This window comes from Ovis canadensis, chromosome 14, assembly GCF_042477335.2.
Source record: "Ovis canadensis isolate MfBH-ARS-UI-01 breed Bighorn chromosome 14, ARS-UI_OviCan_v2, whole genome shotgun sequence".
Classification (NCBI taxonomy): Eukaryota; Metazoa; Chordata; class Mammalia; order Artiodactyla; family Bovidae; genus Ovis; species Ovis canadensis.
In genome coordinates, this window is record NC_091258.1 from 27,441,792 (window position 1) to 27,456,284 (window position 14,493).

At 57.0% G+C, this 14,493-nt stretch overlaps 1 protein-coding gene across 8 annotated transcripts in view; it reads left to right on the forward strand.

Moving 5' to 3' along the window:
* Nucleotides 1-8,542, forward strand: part of ACSF3 (acyl-CoA synthetase family member 3) — a 43,888-nt gene extending 35,346 nt beyond the window's left edge. Inside the window, exons 8-13 of one of the 8 annotated variants that reach the window (XR_011249049.1) lie at nt 1,720-1,800; nt 2,109-2,163; nt 4,817-4,980; nt 5,465-5,599; nt 5,930-6,041; nt 8,202-8,542. Coding sequence is in view for 1 of the 8 variants with exons in the window: in XM_069552685.1 (XP_069408786.1) it covers nt 5,465-5,599; nt 5,930-6,041; nt 8,202-8,349 (395 nt within the window). In the remaining 7 variants the exon portion in view is untranslated. The remainder of the gene's footprint in view (nt 1-1,719; nt 1,801-2,108; nt 2,164-4,816; nt 4,981-5,464; nt 5,600-5,929; nt 6,042-8,201) is intronic. The other 7 variants (XR_011249048.1, XR_011249047.1, XR_011249051.1 and 4 more) reach the window with 7 other exon arrangements.
* Nucleotides 8,543-14,493: the final 5,951 nt, after the last annotated feature.

The window sequence follows — 14,493 nt, forward strand, 5'->3', positions numbered from 1 at the left end:
TGGACTTTGCCAATAGCAGGGCTCGTGCACGCCGGGCCGGCAGCGTGCAGTGAGGGGCAGTCAGCATAACACGTCTCAGTCCCTGGTCGTGATGAATATTTCAGTTGAAAGGAATAGCATGCATTAATTATCGTAAAGAGATGTCTTTAGGAGAAAATGATTTTGAAATTCAGTTTAATTTCATTGTAATGCGCAGCAAACAGGAAGGGAGTCTGTGTGTTTAATTGGCTCTCGGGGGTGAGGCCTGGAAGCCGCGTGCCTTTGTCACAGGCCATTAGTGATACAGGCTGTATAATGTGCGCGGCAATCAGCTCACAGCTGCCGCTCCTGCGGGGCAAGCGAGTGGGATATTAAGTAGAAATCAGGATGAATTAAACTTAACCCTTTCCCCGACCAGCCCTCCTGCCACACACATTCTGGCCCAGGCTGCAGGGGGCTGCGTCCAGGACTTCTCAGAGGATGAGGGGAGAGAGGCCGCCCTCCCCAGCCTGCACAGAGCCCAGTTTCTATTGCCTGGAGCTCCCTGCCAGCCCCTGGGGTCCTGGCTGCTGCTCAGGCAGGAAATCAGAGCCCTCCCTCCTGGAGCGCCCCCAATGATGACCCTAAATGCGTCCCACCTTCCACACGTGCGTGTGCACGGGCTCAGTGCTGGCCCCGGGTTGGGAAACGGTGATGCTAGAACTCCCTCCTCAGGGCTTTACACTGACCCCACTGTCGAAAACGAGGATGTGGGACAGACGAATGTAAGGACACAGGATGAAGCTAAAGAGAGAGATGAGGACACAGACAGCCCGGAACAGATGATGACCGAGGCAGAGCCGAGGACACGGGACAGATGTGGGGACGCAGCACGCATGTGGGAACGCAGAACTGAGCCGAGCCAGTGCTGCGATCGTCCTGCCCTCTGGACTCAGTAGAGCAACTGGCCACTGAACAAGGAAACAGAAACGTCACCTCTGCCTTATTCTAGAGAAGGTCTTCTGGGGCTTCTCTGGTGGCCCGGGAGTAAAGAATCTGCCTGCCAGCAGAGACACGGGTCCATCCCTGACTCGGGAGGATCCCACGGGCCATGGAGGCACTGAGCCATGTACCACAACCACTGAGCCCGTGTGCCCGCCCTAGAGCCCAGGCTCTGCAGGAAGAGAGGCCACCACAGTGAGAGGTCCGCTCGCTCGCCACAGCTAGAGAAAAGCCTGCCCACTAGCCAAGACCCAGCACAGCCAAAGTTAAACATGAAAAAAGAGACAAAGTCTCTACCCTTTAAAGGTCTCCTCACACAGTGTGCTGTTAGTGACATAGGAGATTGAACATCCCTGATGATAAATCCACACATTTGTAGGAGAAGCTCAGGTAGCTGGGGAAGGGTGTGTAGGAAGCCCACCAGAATGTAACAGGGTACCTTGGCACTGAATTGATGATCCCTTTTTCTTCTGTTAACGAGCACACAATGATATTACCAGAGAAAAACCTTAAAGGGTATTTATCTAAAAAAGAAGAAGATTCACCAGCAGAAAACAGAAGGGAGCCATTCCGTGGCCCTGCGCATACTTGGCTGAGCGTGGAGTCCACTGAGAGGTTGGGGAGCCCAGGACATGAGGGCTGACCCAGGCCAAGAGCATGGCCCCCTGCGCCCAGAGCCCAGGAGGGAAATAAGGCCATAGGCAAGTGGAGGGGAAGTGCGATCGGCCATAAAAATGCAGAAACTGTTTCACTTCCCAGTGGTGAAAGGCAAGTATGGAGACAGACTCCATCCACCAAACTGGCAGAGACTCTTCTGGAGCTGACGCTCAGTGCTGCAAGGTGGGTGCTTGGCTCCCACGGGCGGGGTGTGTGTCAGGAGGGCTCCTGGGAATCCATTCACAGATAGAGGTGTAGGCTCCGATGTTTATAGACCCCTCATTTGCTGCTGGGTTCATGGACCCCTTGGGTGCGTCCAACCCGCAGAGGATCGCGAGCCTTCTGCATCCATAGCCCTAGTGACCCCGGCCTCAGGGAGCCCTGCTGGCATGTGCCACACACGCGTGTCCGCGGGCATGCGCGGCCGTCATAGACGGGTTTGCGCACCATGCGCAGGACACTAACTGCTGTCTCTACATGATTCCCTCTAGTCCTTTGTTTCTCTCGGCAGAATTTCCTGGGTGAGCTCCACCGCCACACGTGAAGGTGAGATGCTCTCAGTTGTCTGAGACAAAGGCCCCCCTGCCTGGCGCTCACCCTGTGCCAGGCTCTCCTGCCCTGTGCTCACCTGCCCAGTGCTCACCCACTGCACACTGAGCTCTGACACATTTTTTCCATAACCTGTGCATCCATTGTGACCAACAACAGTCAGGAATCAGGCAGCGTATTGAAAAGAGGGGGTTTCTTGTTAGGGTGTGACAGCACGTGTAGCTGGAGGATGTCGAACCCTTCACATCTGCTGACCGTGAATGACTAGCACATGCCCGCCCCCCGGCAGGGCCCTCCAGACCCCCAGGACGTGCGGTGTGGGCAGGCTGCTGACCTACTGGCCCCGCCACCCCATGGGGCACAGCCTGTGCGGCGGACTGTGGTGCAGCCTGGCGGCGTCCCTTTATGTGGGCTTTACTTTGTGTCTTGCATGAAACCCTTTGTTCCCCAGTGGTTGCCGTGATCTGCTTCTCTGTGTTCTTCTGGCACACCCCACTTTGCTTCACCTGGCACAGCTCCTGTGCGGACAGTGGGTCTCATCCGGTCTCGCTCCTGCTGGGCCTCTGTGCTGCCCTTTGGCCTCCGTGTCTGCCCAGGCCGGCCCAGGCCTCTGGGCAGAAGGTCCTTGTTTTCATCAAGGTCCCATACGGGCAGCTGGGAGACTCCAGCCATCTGTCAGATTTGGGGAGGAGCCCTCATACCCCAGCTTTGTCCACGCTGGCAGCTGGAGGCCACCTAGGGACTGCCAGATACTCATGGACACACTGTTCGGGGCTTCCTGAGTTGGGGTGCTGGTCTGTCCAGCCCCCACAAGAGATCCCCCAGTGCTCCCCCTCCGCCACACCAGCATACAGCTCCCACCCACCTCCTCCTTCCTCCAGGATCACGTCTGTCCCTGCACCCCTGTGTCATCCTCCTCAACTTGGACCATGTTCCCAGGAGCCTCTGAAGCGGGCAGCAGCAGGTGCGCTCCAGAGAGCTGTGTCCACCAGCATACTCGTCTGGCTGGGCCGGGCCGGGCCAGAGCTTCTGGGGGCGCTGCTGGCTGCAGCCGTGTTGCTCCTGGTGCATCGTGACCTTTCCTCTCTCTCGAGTCCCTTTGCCCTGGGAGCCCTTTGGTCGACAAGCCCCGTGTCTCCGGGGCTCTGACTGTCCTCGTCTCACTAGTGCGCTTGATGGCTGAGTTCTCTCCGATGTCCAGCGGGGGTCGGGGGCTGAGAGCAGGAGGAGGGTTGGGGCTGGGCTCTGTGCTGCCGTCCACCCACTCTGTCCCCAGAGCACAGGCAGCGGCCGTGCACTGAGGGCCAGTGCCCCTGCGCCCTGCTCTCAGCTGCCCTCCATGCCTCCCCCAGGGCACCTGCCAGCCCGGCCGTAAATGGCCCGCAGAGTCTGTCTCCCTGCCTCCCAGCTGCCTGTCTTCTCCTCAGCATGCCCTCTCCCGTCCCCTCTGCATAGCTTTGGTGCCTTAAAAAAGCCAGTTGCTGTTGACTTTATTCCAAGAGGGAGCGATCTGAGCTGTGTGTTGAGGCCCTGCTCAAGGGAGGTGTCGTGTGTCCACTTTCCTTCTGTTCTCCTTGGCCTCCTGCTGGGCCACACCGAGGGGCACAGACCCTCCGGCACCTTCTGCCTCCATCCTCATGTTCTGCGTCCATCTGTCTCAAATCTCTGTCTTCTTCCCTCTTATGAGGGTGTTGTGACCAATTTGAGGCCACTGGGTAATCGAGGACCTCCATGACTTGTATCCTTACTTCCTGCCTGACGGTGACCCCAGGGAGTAGCAGGGCCTCCTTCACTCAGCACACAGACCTGGGACCTCCCCCAGTCTGGCATCCCTGTGTCCTTCACCAGCCCTGCCATCTTGGGGCTGGCTTTGCTCAAAGACCCTAGTCTCACTGCTCTTCATGTGGCTGGAGGAGGTCAGTAAGTGAGTGGACCACTGGTGTGCAGGGTCGAGGGGGTGGCAGGCAGCTGGTGAGGCCACGGTGGTGATGTCTGAGCGGAGTGGCGGACAGGTGGAGAAGCAGATACTACAGGTGGGCAGTGGGTGGTAGGTGTGAGCGCCCCCGGGCGAGGGGCATGGCTGGGGGTCTGCTGGAGGATGTGGGTGCGGCCGTTGGGAGCTTTCGCCCTGGGTTTAGTTGATATCAGAGCAAGGAGGGTGCAGGTGTTGTGGCTAGGAGCCCTGAGGCCACCTTAGCCTTGGTGTGGGCATTGGGGGTGTCCCTGGCAGGACCAAGTGTGGGACGCAGAGCCCAGGGCAGGGCAGTGACCCCCACATCCCAGGTCTCTGGCAGGTAGAGGCCAGTGGGAGCCAGGTCTGGAAGCCGCAGGAGGGACCACCCTGGGCTGGGGTTGATACTCAGGGATGGAGAAGCTGTCCAGTGTGGAGGGGACACGGCCAGAGCCAGAGCCGCATAGCCAGGGCCCTGGTGGGCCTCGGGGGATGGGGCACCCTGTGTCCTGTCCCTGCAACCTGCCTGTCACTCCTGTCACATGTGTCCTTCCCCGCCATCCATCACCCATCCGGGGGCTGCGGTGGCTCCCAGGGCCTCCCCTTCATCCTGCTTCATGTTGGGCAGGAGGGCCCCCAACTCAGGAGCCCAGCTCCCGCCGCGGCCAGCCGGGCACAGCCATTCATCTTGTTTAATAGGCTGGAGCGCCCCGCGCGGCTGGGCTCCGGGAGAGCGAGCTGATGGATGGGCCTCCTGCGTTGGACGGCAGTGTATCATGAAATATTGATTTATTCCAGCTAATCACCCGCGTGAAGTGTGTGAGAGCAGACGGTGGTGCATCAGTGCGGCTCTCAGAGCACAGGCAGGCATTCCCACGTGCCCAGTCTCACACATGCATGCACACTTGTGTGAGCGCGTTCACCCTCAGCCCTGCTCCCCCTGTGCCCACGATGCCCCAGCGGGCATGTGTCCCAAACCCTTGCTGGGGTGGGAAGCACCCACACTGAGCGTGGCAGGGGGGTCCCTTCCTCCTGCCAGATCCTCCACGTGACACCACGTGTGGCCCACGCCCTGTCGGGAAGGGTCTACCCTGATGCCCACGCCAGGCCCTTCTGTGGCTGGAACCCAGGGAGGCCCTGTGGGTTGTATCTCCTGCCTCTGTGGTCCTGGGAAGCTGTGGGCTATTTCACGATGGTCCTTGTGGGATGTGGCCACAGAGGCGTCTGTGTGGGCATCACACAAGGTCCCCAGCTGTCCACATTGCACTGGCTGGCTTGTTCCAGAGAGATGTAGACACCCCGAGTCACAGGGCCATACCCAACCAGCTGACCCAGGCCTCTCCCCAGGTGACACAGCAGTGTTCAAGGACGGCAGCTACTGGATCCGTGGCCGCACCTCTGTGGATATCATCAAGAGCGGCGGCTACAAGGTCAGCGCCCTGGAGGTGGAGCGGCACCTGTTGGCCCACCCCAGCATCACCGGTGAGTGGCCCTGTGGCCCTGCCCTTCAGCTGGCGCAGCTGCCCTTGGCTTCCCGGGCCGTCTTGGGACCGGTCCACATGTGGCTTCCTGTGTGTGTCGGGGCACACCTTCAGGTCCTCTGCTCCCCTCCCCGCTCCCTGTCTCAGGTCCAGGCTGGCCAGTGCAGGCCGTGACCCCGTGGTCAGGAGTGGTGGTGTCCTGGGCTGTCCTGACACCCCAGGGTGCCCTGTGCCCCCGTTTCTGGCCACTCAGGCTTCTCTGGGTCCTTCCCGCGGCCTTCGGTGCTCGTCCTCTTGTGTCCTGAGATCCCTCCCTCTGCTTCCTCCACAGACGTGGCTGTGATTGGAGTTCCAGACATGACATGGGGCCAGCGGGTTACCGCAGTGGTGACCCTTCAAGAGGGCCACTCGCTGTCCCACCGGGAGCTCAAGGAGTGGGCCAGGTGAGGGCTGAGCTATGTGGTCCTTATGGCAGCTGCTTCGCGCCCTGCCATACACACAGACACTTGTGGTGTGAAGGACCCCAAGACAGCTGTGTAGTGATGGCTAGGGGGCACCGTGGTCCTTACAGGAGCTGCCCCCACATACATAGACATAAGGTGTGAAGCTAGTCCTTAAGGAGCTGCTCCCTCCCCCACAAAGACACATGTGAGGCGTGAAGGAACCCAAGAAGACTGAGTTGTGATGGCAGGAGCAGATGTAGGACCCTGACCCCTGACTCAGGTCTGAGCTTCAAGGCAGGTTCTGAGGCAGACGGGAGACCCATATGCGCCTGTGTCCTCTCCTGGGTGTAGGAGGGACCTCGTCAGGGAAGGTCCATTCGCAGAGCCCAGCTCAGAGGACGCTGGGGCAGGCTGAGCAGGCTGGGGGCACCGCTGAGCTCAGGGCATCGCAGGGGCCTGTGGGTGCTCGCTGCCGGCTGAGCTCAGAAAGAAGCTGTTAGTTCTGTCCCCAGGTTCTTTATCTTAGATGTAGGAGGCTCCTCCCTCTCCCCTCCCCACCCGCCCCTTCTGCTGCCTCCTCGACACCGAAGATACTTGTGGCTCTCCCAGCGGGATCTTGGGAGCAGTCGGAGTCCTTGTTTATCGGGCAGCACAGCTGGGCCATTAGATTCCCCTGGATTTGCAGAATCACAGCTGGAACATTATAGTTTTACAAAGGCGTGAGCAGGATTCTAGTTGGCTTTGCTGCTTTGGTTAAACAGTTGCTTTGTTAAAAGGCAGAGCTCACCATCCTGTGTTGAGAGCATGTCTCCCGGCATTAAAGCTGCCCCTTGTCGCCCCAGACTCCCGGCATCCCTCCACGGGGTCTGCTGCCTGCCGAGAGCTTGGGGTCCTGGGAGATGCTCCCCGCAGGGTGGACCTGGGGCAGCTGGGACCCTGGGCTTTGTGTCCTCACATGAGGCAGCCATGGATAGTGACCCCGCAACTGCCCACCCCGTGGAGGGAGGGCAAAGGTCCTCCTCTCAGAGGGCAGGACCAGCTCCAGGTTTGTCTACACCCCTGGTGGGGGAGTATGGAGGAGGGGCCTCACTCCAGTCCTTCTTGACACTGGCTCAGTGAAGCTGCTGTTTCTATGTCATGTCTGTTGCCATATAAGGGTCTTTTTTAAAGGTTATTTTAGAATAATGTTTTCCCTTCCACTGCTGTTTTTTCATTCCTGAAGATTCTTGCCTCACAGTCTGTCTGCCCCCCAGTAAAGGTCCATCCTGCCCCTTCCCCCAGACTGCTGTGCTCCTAGCGGAGTTGGGGGAAGCTGGCAGCCATCCCCTCCCAGCTCAGGCACTGTGACACTAGGGGTGCATGTGGCTTGGGGCTGGGCAGCAGCGCCACATTCCCGGGTCTGGACATGGCCTGCCCATCACACTGTCCAGTCACAGAAACCCATGTGGGGCTTACACCCTCTGGGCAGGGGCGGGGGGTTAGTTCAGGAATCCTGTGCCCAGATGGAGCTCTGCGGGATCAGGTATTGAGCAGGGACGGTGCTCCCAAGGGGCTGAACAGTGGGGATTTCCCCTCAGGGAAGCTCTGAACAAACAGCTCAGCTCTGCGGGGTTCCCACTCAGGCAGCACTTTGCCCTGACCGGTTCCTCCCAGACCACTTGCTGAGCTGATGCTCTCCAGAGGAGAATGGATCTGTTCTCAGAAATGGCGAGCTCACAGGCTTTTAGACTGCTCCTCTCCATGCCTGCGACTTCTGTTCCCGTTGTGGTGACTATGGGTTGGGGTTCAGGCTATGCGTCCTGCCTCTGTTGCCCCCCTGCCCCAGGCAGCACCTGTGCTTCTGCTGGTCTCTTACAAAGGGGCCCGAGTGCGGCCAGGGCGCAGGGAGCTCTGCTCAGGATAGCCGTGGTGCCTGTAGCCTCGGCGTGGGGTTCAGAGCTGACCGGGGCTGTTCACAGGAGGATACCTCATCAACTGGGCCCCTCCCACTTTGTGGGTGTCAGCTCTGGTGTGGGTGGGGCGGTGCTGGCCGGTGTGCATGCATGGTCAGGACACCCAAGGGTGTGCGAGGTGCCAACCACCCCCCTCCAGTAACCTCCCACTGGAGAAAGGTGCCAACCATCCCCACGGCCCCTGCACTCAGGCCCCTTGTCTCTGCAGAGGCGTCCTGGCCCCGTACGCTGTGCCCTCGGAGCTGTTGCTGGTGGAGGAGATTCCGCGGAACCAGATGGGGAAGGTCAACAAGCGAGACCTCGTCCGGCAGCTTTACCCGCCTGAGAAGGGCACCCCCGAGGCCGGGAACCAGTGAGCCAGCCTCCCACGTAGCCAGAATGAAACCACCGTAAACCCTGCAATGGCACTGTGGCTGCAGCCACATCCCACAGTTCAATATGCTCTGCACCCCTAACCCCCAGGTCCCTGTATGTCCAGGTGTCTCGGGGAAGCTGGTCTCCCTGGAAACTCATTAAAGGCCTCGCAGAGAAGCCAGTGCCTGTCCGGCAGTCCTGCCTGGGTCTGTGTGGTCCGTGCCCTCGCATGGGGAGGGCGTGGTCCGCACGTGTGTGCACACTGCGGGGCAGGGTGGATGGCGGCCCTGGGAGGGCGTTTCCTGCAAGAGTGGGTGGCTGTGGAGTGTCCAGCACCTGTGGCCCTGGCTGAGGCTCACTAGGCCTTCAGGGCCAGGGCTGTGGCTCAGGTGACCAGAGGGCAGGGAATGCCTGACTCTTGGCCCCTAGTGGCCACCTAGACCAGGTCGGGCTGGGGGCTTTTCTGGGGCTCTGGGGCCACTTGTTCCAAGTCGTGGCTGCAGCCTGGATCCCACCATCCTCAGGGTCCAGAGTGCTCAGTTGCCAGAGGTTGGCCACGAATGGCCCCACTACTGCACCCCTGACCCTTGACCCCTTCCTTCCCCTGTACTGTTCCTCTGCAACACCCTAAGCCCACTCCGGTCTTTGTCTGGATGTCTCTGTCCTTCCCAGACACCCACTGGCCCCTGCTGCCTGGCCCCAGGCCCCCCTGCCCTCCCAAGCCAAAGGCAGAGGTGCCTTGGGAGGCCCAAGGGTCATGGGGAGGCTGAGCGGGAACGAGGACCGAGCCGAGGCCCAGATGGGGAGCATGTGGGGCCAGGGCCCCTGCCCCACCCTGTGTGTGCAGCCCGAGACTGCCCGAGGCCAGCCCCGGGCACATCCACCTCAGCACCCTCCTGCGAGAGGCCTGGCCATGCACAGCCACTGCCTATGCAGCAGGCTGGCCTCCCCGGCTGGGCGCTGGCTGGTGGCCAGTTCTCTTGGGCGGCACTGGACCTCTGGCTCCTGCTGTTCTCATGTCGCCGGCTCTTCACCTGATCCCGCTGGCTGACTCTGGCTGAGGGGACTGCGGGGTAAGAGCTAGTTGCTCTTTAGTGCTTACTTCTTTTTTGTCCAGGAAAAGTATCAGCAGGTTGGACAAGGCATGGTGTCCACTCAGGAGAGTGTGAATCAGGAGTCAGTTTCGGCTGCCTAGTGATGCCACCCCTATAATTAGGTTCTTGTAAGGTTATAGGGGGAGAGAGCTGCCTTCACCATGCCAAACCTGCCACAGACACCTGGAGATGGGGTCCCCACGCACTGGCCAGGGGTCTCACTTAGGGCTCTGAGGGAGGGTGAGGCTGGCCCAAGACCCCCAGGGCCAGTGGTCTCCCCGGTCGGCCTGGGCTGTCTTTGGTGATGGATTTGGGCTCTTCAGGGGTTACGGGTTTATTCAGATATGTTACTTCCATTTAATGACCTGAATCTGCTATAAAGCTGTTTACTTAATCCAGGTTTCAGACCTACTGGCACGAAGTCCCTCTCCAGTCTTGCTGGTGCATCTGGTTGGCTCTCCTTTTTGTTGGCTCACCCTCCTCCTGGTTTCTTCTGTTTCTTTAGCGTCTCTTTTCCTGGTGGCTGACTGGACCTGCCCTCACTGTCTTCACCTGGCTGTTCTCCTAGCCCCTAACTGGGCGCCTCCCTCCCCACCCGGGCGCCTCCCTCCCCACCCAGCTCCAAACTCTGGGTCACTTCTGCTTTGATTTTTTTTCCTTAATTTTTTAAAATTGGCTTTGTTTTTGGCTGCACCGGGTCTTCATTGCTGCGTGCAGGGTTTCTTTAGTTTCGGCGAGCCAGGGCAACTCTCTAGTTGTGGTGTGTGGGCTTCTCGTGGCGGCAGCTTCTCTCATTGCGATGCACGGGCTTGAGAGCACAGACTCAGTAGTTGGGGCTCCCGGGCTTAGCTACTCCACAGCCCGTGGAATCCTCCTTTAACCAGGGATCGAGCCGATTTTTAATCACTGGACCACCAGGGAAGTCTGCTGCTTTGATTTACTCTCTTAACCCACGAGTGATGAAAGCACATCCTGTGTCCACTGTTTCCCCACTGGTCTCTGCAGTGACCCTGAGAATGTGGGCCACGGGGCTCCATTCCTTTGGAGTTCCTGGTACTCCTGTGCCCCCTTAACAGCAGCAACTTCTGTCCCTTCAGGAGGCTGCTCTTCTGACTTGTTTCAGCAGTAGGTGCTTAGCCCCTGGTCATACCCCATTATTACATATCAGTTCAATTCAGTCGCTCAGTCATATGACTGACTCTGCGACCCCATGGACTGCAGCACGCCAGGCGCCTACTCCCGGAGCTTGCTCAAACTCATGTCCGTCAAGTCGGTGATGCCATCCAACCATCTCACCCTCTGTCGTCCCCTTTTCTTCCTGCCTTCAATCTTCCCCAGCATCAGGGTCTTTTCCAACGAGTCCGTTTTTTGCATCAGGTGGCCAAAGTATTGGAGCTTCAGTTTCAGCATCAGTCCTTTCAATGAATATTCAGGACTGATTTCCTTTAGGATTGACTGGTTTGATCTCCACAGTCCAAGGGACTCATAAGAGTCTTCTCCAACACCACATTTCAAATTACATATGGAGTCTCTCTTTATCTCTGTTTGAGATTCCCTGTTAAGTCACAAAAACTGTCTGAGTTCAGTACTGCTGTCCGGCTTCTGGGGTTGGTGTTTGTTCTGTCCCTGGGCTCCTTCGCATCCCACCCCCATGTAGCTGTGCTGTCTTGTGAGCAGCGCATCTAGGTCTGATGTTTTTCCTCCAGTGTCTTCTTTAGTGAAAAAGTGCAGTGCATTTATTGTTACTGTTGATGTCTTTGGATTTATCTCCACAATCCCTAGTTGTGTTCTCTGCCGCCACCTTAGGGGTGTGGGGTTGCTGTTTTGCCTTCTCTTTCATTGGAGTAATAAACTTCTCTACTTTTCTCTCTTTGTTTGGAAATTATAAACTAAAGTTCTGTTTTTTGAGTACCCTTAAGACATTTAAATCAGAGAAGGCAATGGCACCCCACTCTAGTACTCTTGCCTGGAAAATCCCATGGACAGAGGAGCCTGGTGGGCTGCCATCTATGGGGTCACACAGAGTCAGTCACGACTGAAGCAACTTAGCAGCAAGATGTTTAAATACTTGCTAACATTAAAAAGCAGAGACATTACTTTGCCAACAAAGGTCTGATAGTCAAAGCTATGGTTTTTCCAGTAGTCATGTATGGATGAGAGAGTTGGACTATAAAGAAAGCTGAGCACCAAAGAATTGATGCTTTTGAACTGTGGTGTTGGAGAAGACTACTGAGAGTCCCTTGGACAGCAAGGAGATCCAACCAGTCCATCCTAAAGGAAATCAGTCCTGAATATTCATTGGAAGGACTGATGCTGAAACTGAAGCTCCAATACTTTCACCATCTGATGCGAAGTACTGACTCATTTGAAAAGACCCTGATGCTGGGAAAGATTGAAGGCAGGAGGAGAAGGGGATGACAGAGGGGAGATGGTTGGATGGTGTCACCGACTCTATGGACATGAGTTTGAACAAGTTCGGAGAGTTGGTGATGGACAGGGAAGCCTGGCGTGCTGCAGTCCATGGGGTTGCAGAGTCGGACACGACTGAGCAAGTGAACTGATAAAGTCTGAGTTCTTCACAGTTATGCAGCACAGGGCTTCCCCGTGGCCAGGATGATGTCTGCCTGTACCTGCCCCACTGCCATCTCAATAGGTTTCTATAACAGTTCAGTTTTGTTTTTGATACAGAAATTAATAGGCTTCAGGGCTTCCCTGGTTGTCCAGTGGTAAAGAGTCCACCTGCCAATGCAGGGGCATGGGTTTGATCCCTGGATCACTGGACTGAGAAGATCGCACAGGCCTAGAGGCAACTAAGCCTGTGTGCCACAACTATTGAGCTTGAGCTCTGGATCCTGAGAGCTGCAACTACTGAGGCTGCACACCTTGAGAAGCCACAGCAATGAGAAGTCTGCACACCACAGCTGGAGAGTAGCCCCGCCCCCTGTGACTAGAGAAAAGTCAATGCAGCAGGGAAGACCAGCGCAGACAAAAGTAAATAAAAAATTTTTAATTACTATACTTTTCCATAGTCATTAAATTTACTGAAATTTTATCCACTCTTGGCTCAATGGGATTTCATTTTAACCCGAAACTCTCTGCAGTTGTTTCAGTAACGTGGCTGAGGGTGTATACAAGTCTCTACTTTTCCTCACTCGAATGATGAACGGGCTGTCTGCTCCTCTGGTGCCAAAAAGGTTTTCCTTGTCCTGGACACCAGTAAGTGTCTGCCTCACTCACGCCTAGGATGGAGCCCTGAGGGCCTGGGTGGGGGCAGGTCCAGAGGACTGGCAGGAGGGGAGCCACAGGGCACGACAGTCTGGGAAGTTCCGGTCCCCAGAACGTGTGGGGAAAGGGGCGGAGGTGGGGCTGGGATACCTGCCAGGTGCTCACAGGCTCCCAGCTTTTAGGAGCAAGCAGGACTTCAGGACCAAGGAGAGTGGCTGGAATGTACGACTCTTCTCCATTAGAGGCTACAAGGCTGCTAGCTGGGCGCTGCTCTGTAGGGCCCTGACCTGCAGCTCCAACCAGTGCAGGTCTGTCCCTGGACATCCTGCCAGGCTCCTGTGTCTGGTGGAGAAAGGCCAACAGGAAGGGCTAATGTCCCCAAGCCCACCCAGCCTGCATCTTCCTCCTCAGGTGGGTCCCAGGAGAGGGACACGAAGGGCCCCAGACCCGCCCAAGGGGGGGCCGCGCCTGCTGAGTGGGCGGGGCATGAGCTCCCGCCCTTGGGGAGTGGGCAGGGCGGTGCACTTCCCTGCCTTCAGTTTGGGCAGGGCGGAGTCCTCTTACAGTGGCTGATTTAATCTGAATGGCAGTTAATGTGGTTTATGTGGCAGTTTGGGATCCTTTGCTCCCAAGTTTGTCACTAGTCCTCTCTGTATTGATTGAGAAAAAGTGTCACTGGTGCCCAGTTGGGCAGGCTGGGGATGGGGGGAGAGAGTCTGCCTGGGCAGACGGGAACCCCGTGTTCCTTCTGGAGGTCCCTCCTGGTGCACCGCATGTCCCCCTCCCATGCCAGCACCCCTCCATTCCTCCTGGCCCTCACCAGCTCTGACTGGGGAGGTACCAAGGAGCAGCTGCACTGGCGGCATCTCTGGAACACCTGGGAAGAGCTGAGAGGCAGATGAAAGGACTGGTACCCTACAGCCCAGGGAGCCTGTGGTGCCCGTGGCACCCAGGAACAGCCCCTGACCTCCCCTCCCCTCTCCCAAGGCCAGAAGGACCAGCCACTGAGCGGCCTCATTTGCCAGAGCCCATCACTGGATCATAGAGAAAGCGAGGGTATTCCAGAAAAACATCTGCTTCACTGACTACACAAAAAATCTTTATGTGGATCACAACAAACTGTAGGAAATTCTTAAAGAGATGGGAATACCAGACCGCCTTACCTGCCTCCTGAAAAACCTGTATGCAGGTCAAGAAACAACAGTTAGAACCAGACATGGAACAATAGACTAGTTCAAAATTGGGAAAGGGGTATGACAAGACTATATATTGTCACCCTGCTTATTTAACTTATGTGCAGAGTACATCCTGCAAAATGCTGGGCTGGATGAGTCACAACCTAGAATCAAGATTGCCAGGAGAAATACCAACAACCCCAGATTTGTAGATGATACCACTCTTGTGGTAGAAATCGAAGAGGAACTAAAGAGCCTCTTGATGAGGGTGCAAGAAGAGATGCTTCTGCTATGGCCCCAGGAGCTCCACATTGGAACCAAGAGCCCCAGGCAGCACCACGGGTTTCTCCTGACGTTTTCTTCATGCTCCACCAGGAGCACAAAAAGAAAGTGAAAAACCTGGCTTAAAACCCAACATTCAAAAAACTAAGGTCATGGCATCTGATCCTGTTATTTTGTGGCAAATAGAAGGGGGAAAGTGGATGCAGTGACAGATTTTCTTTTCTTGGGCTCCAAAATCACTGGGGACAGTGACTGCAGCCACGAAATCAAAAGGTGCTTGCTCGTTGGAAGAAAAACTGTGACAAACCTAGACCACGTATTAAAAAGCAGAGACATCACTTGGCCAACAAATGTCCATATAGTCAATGGT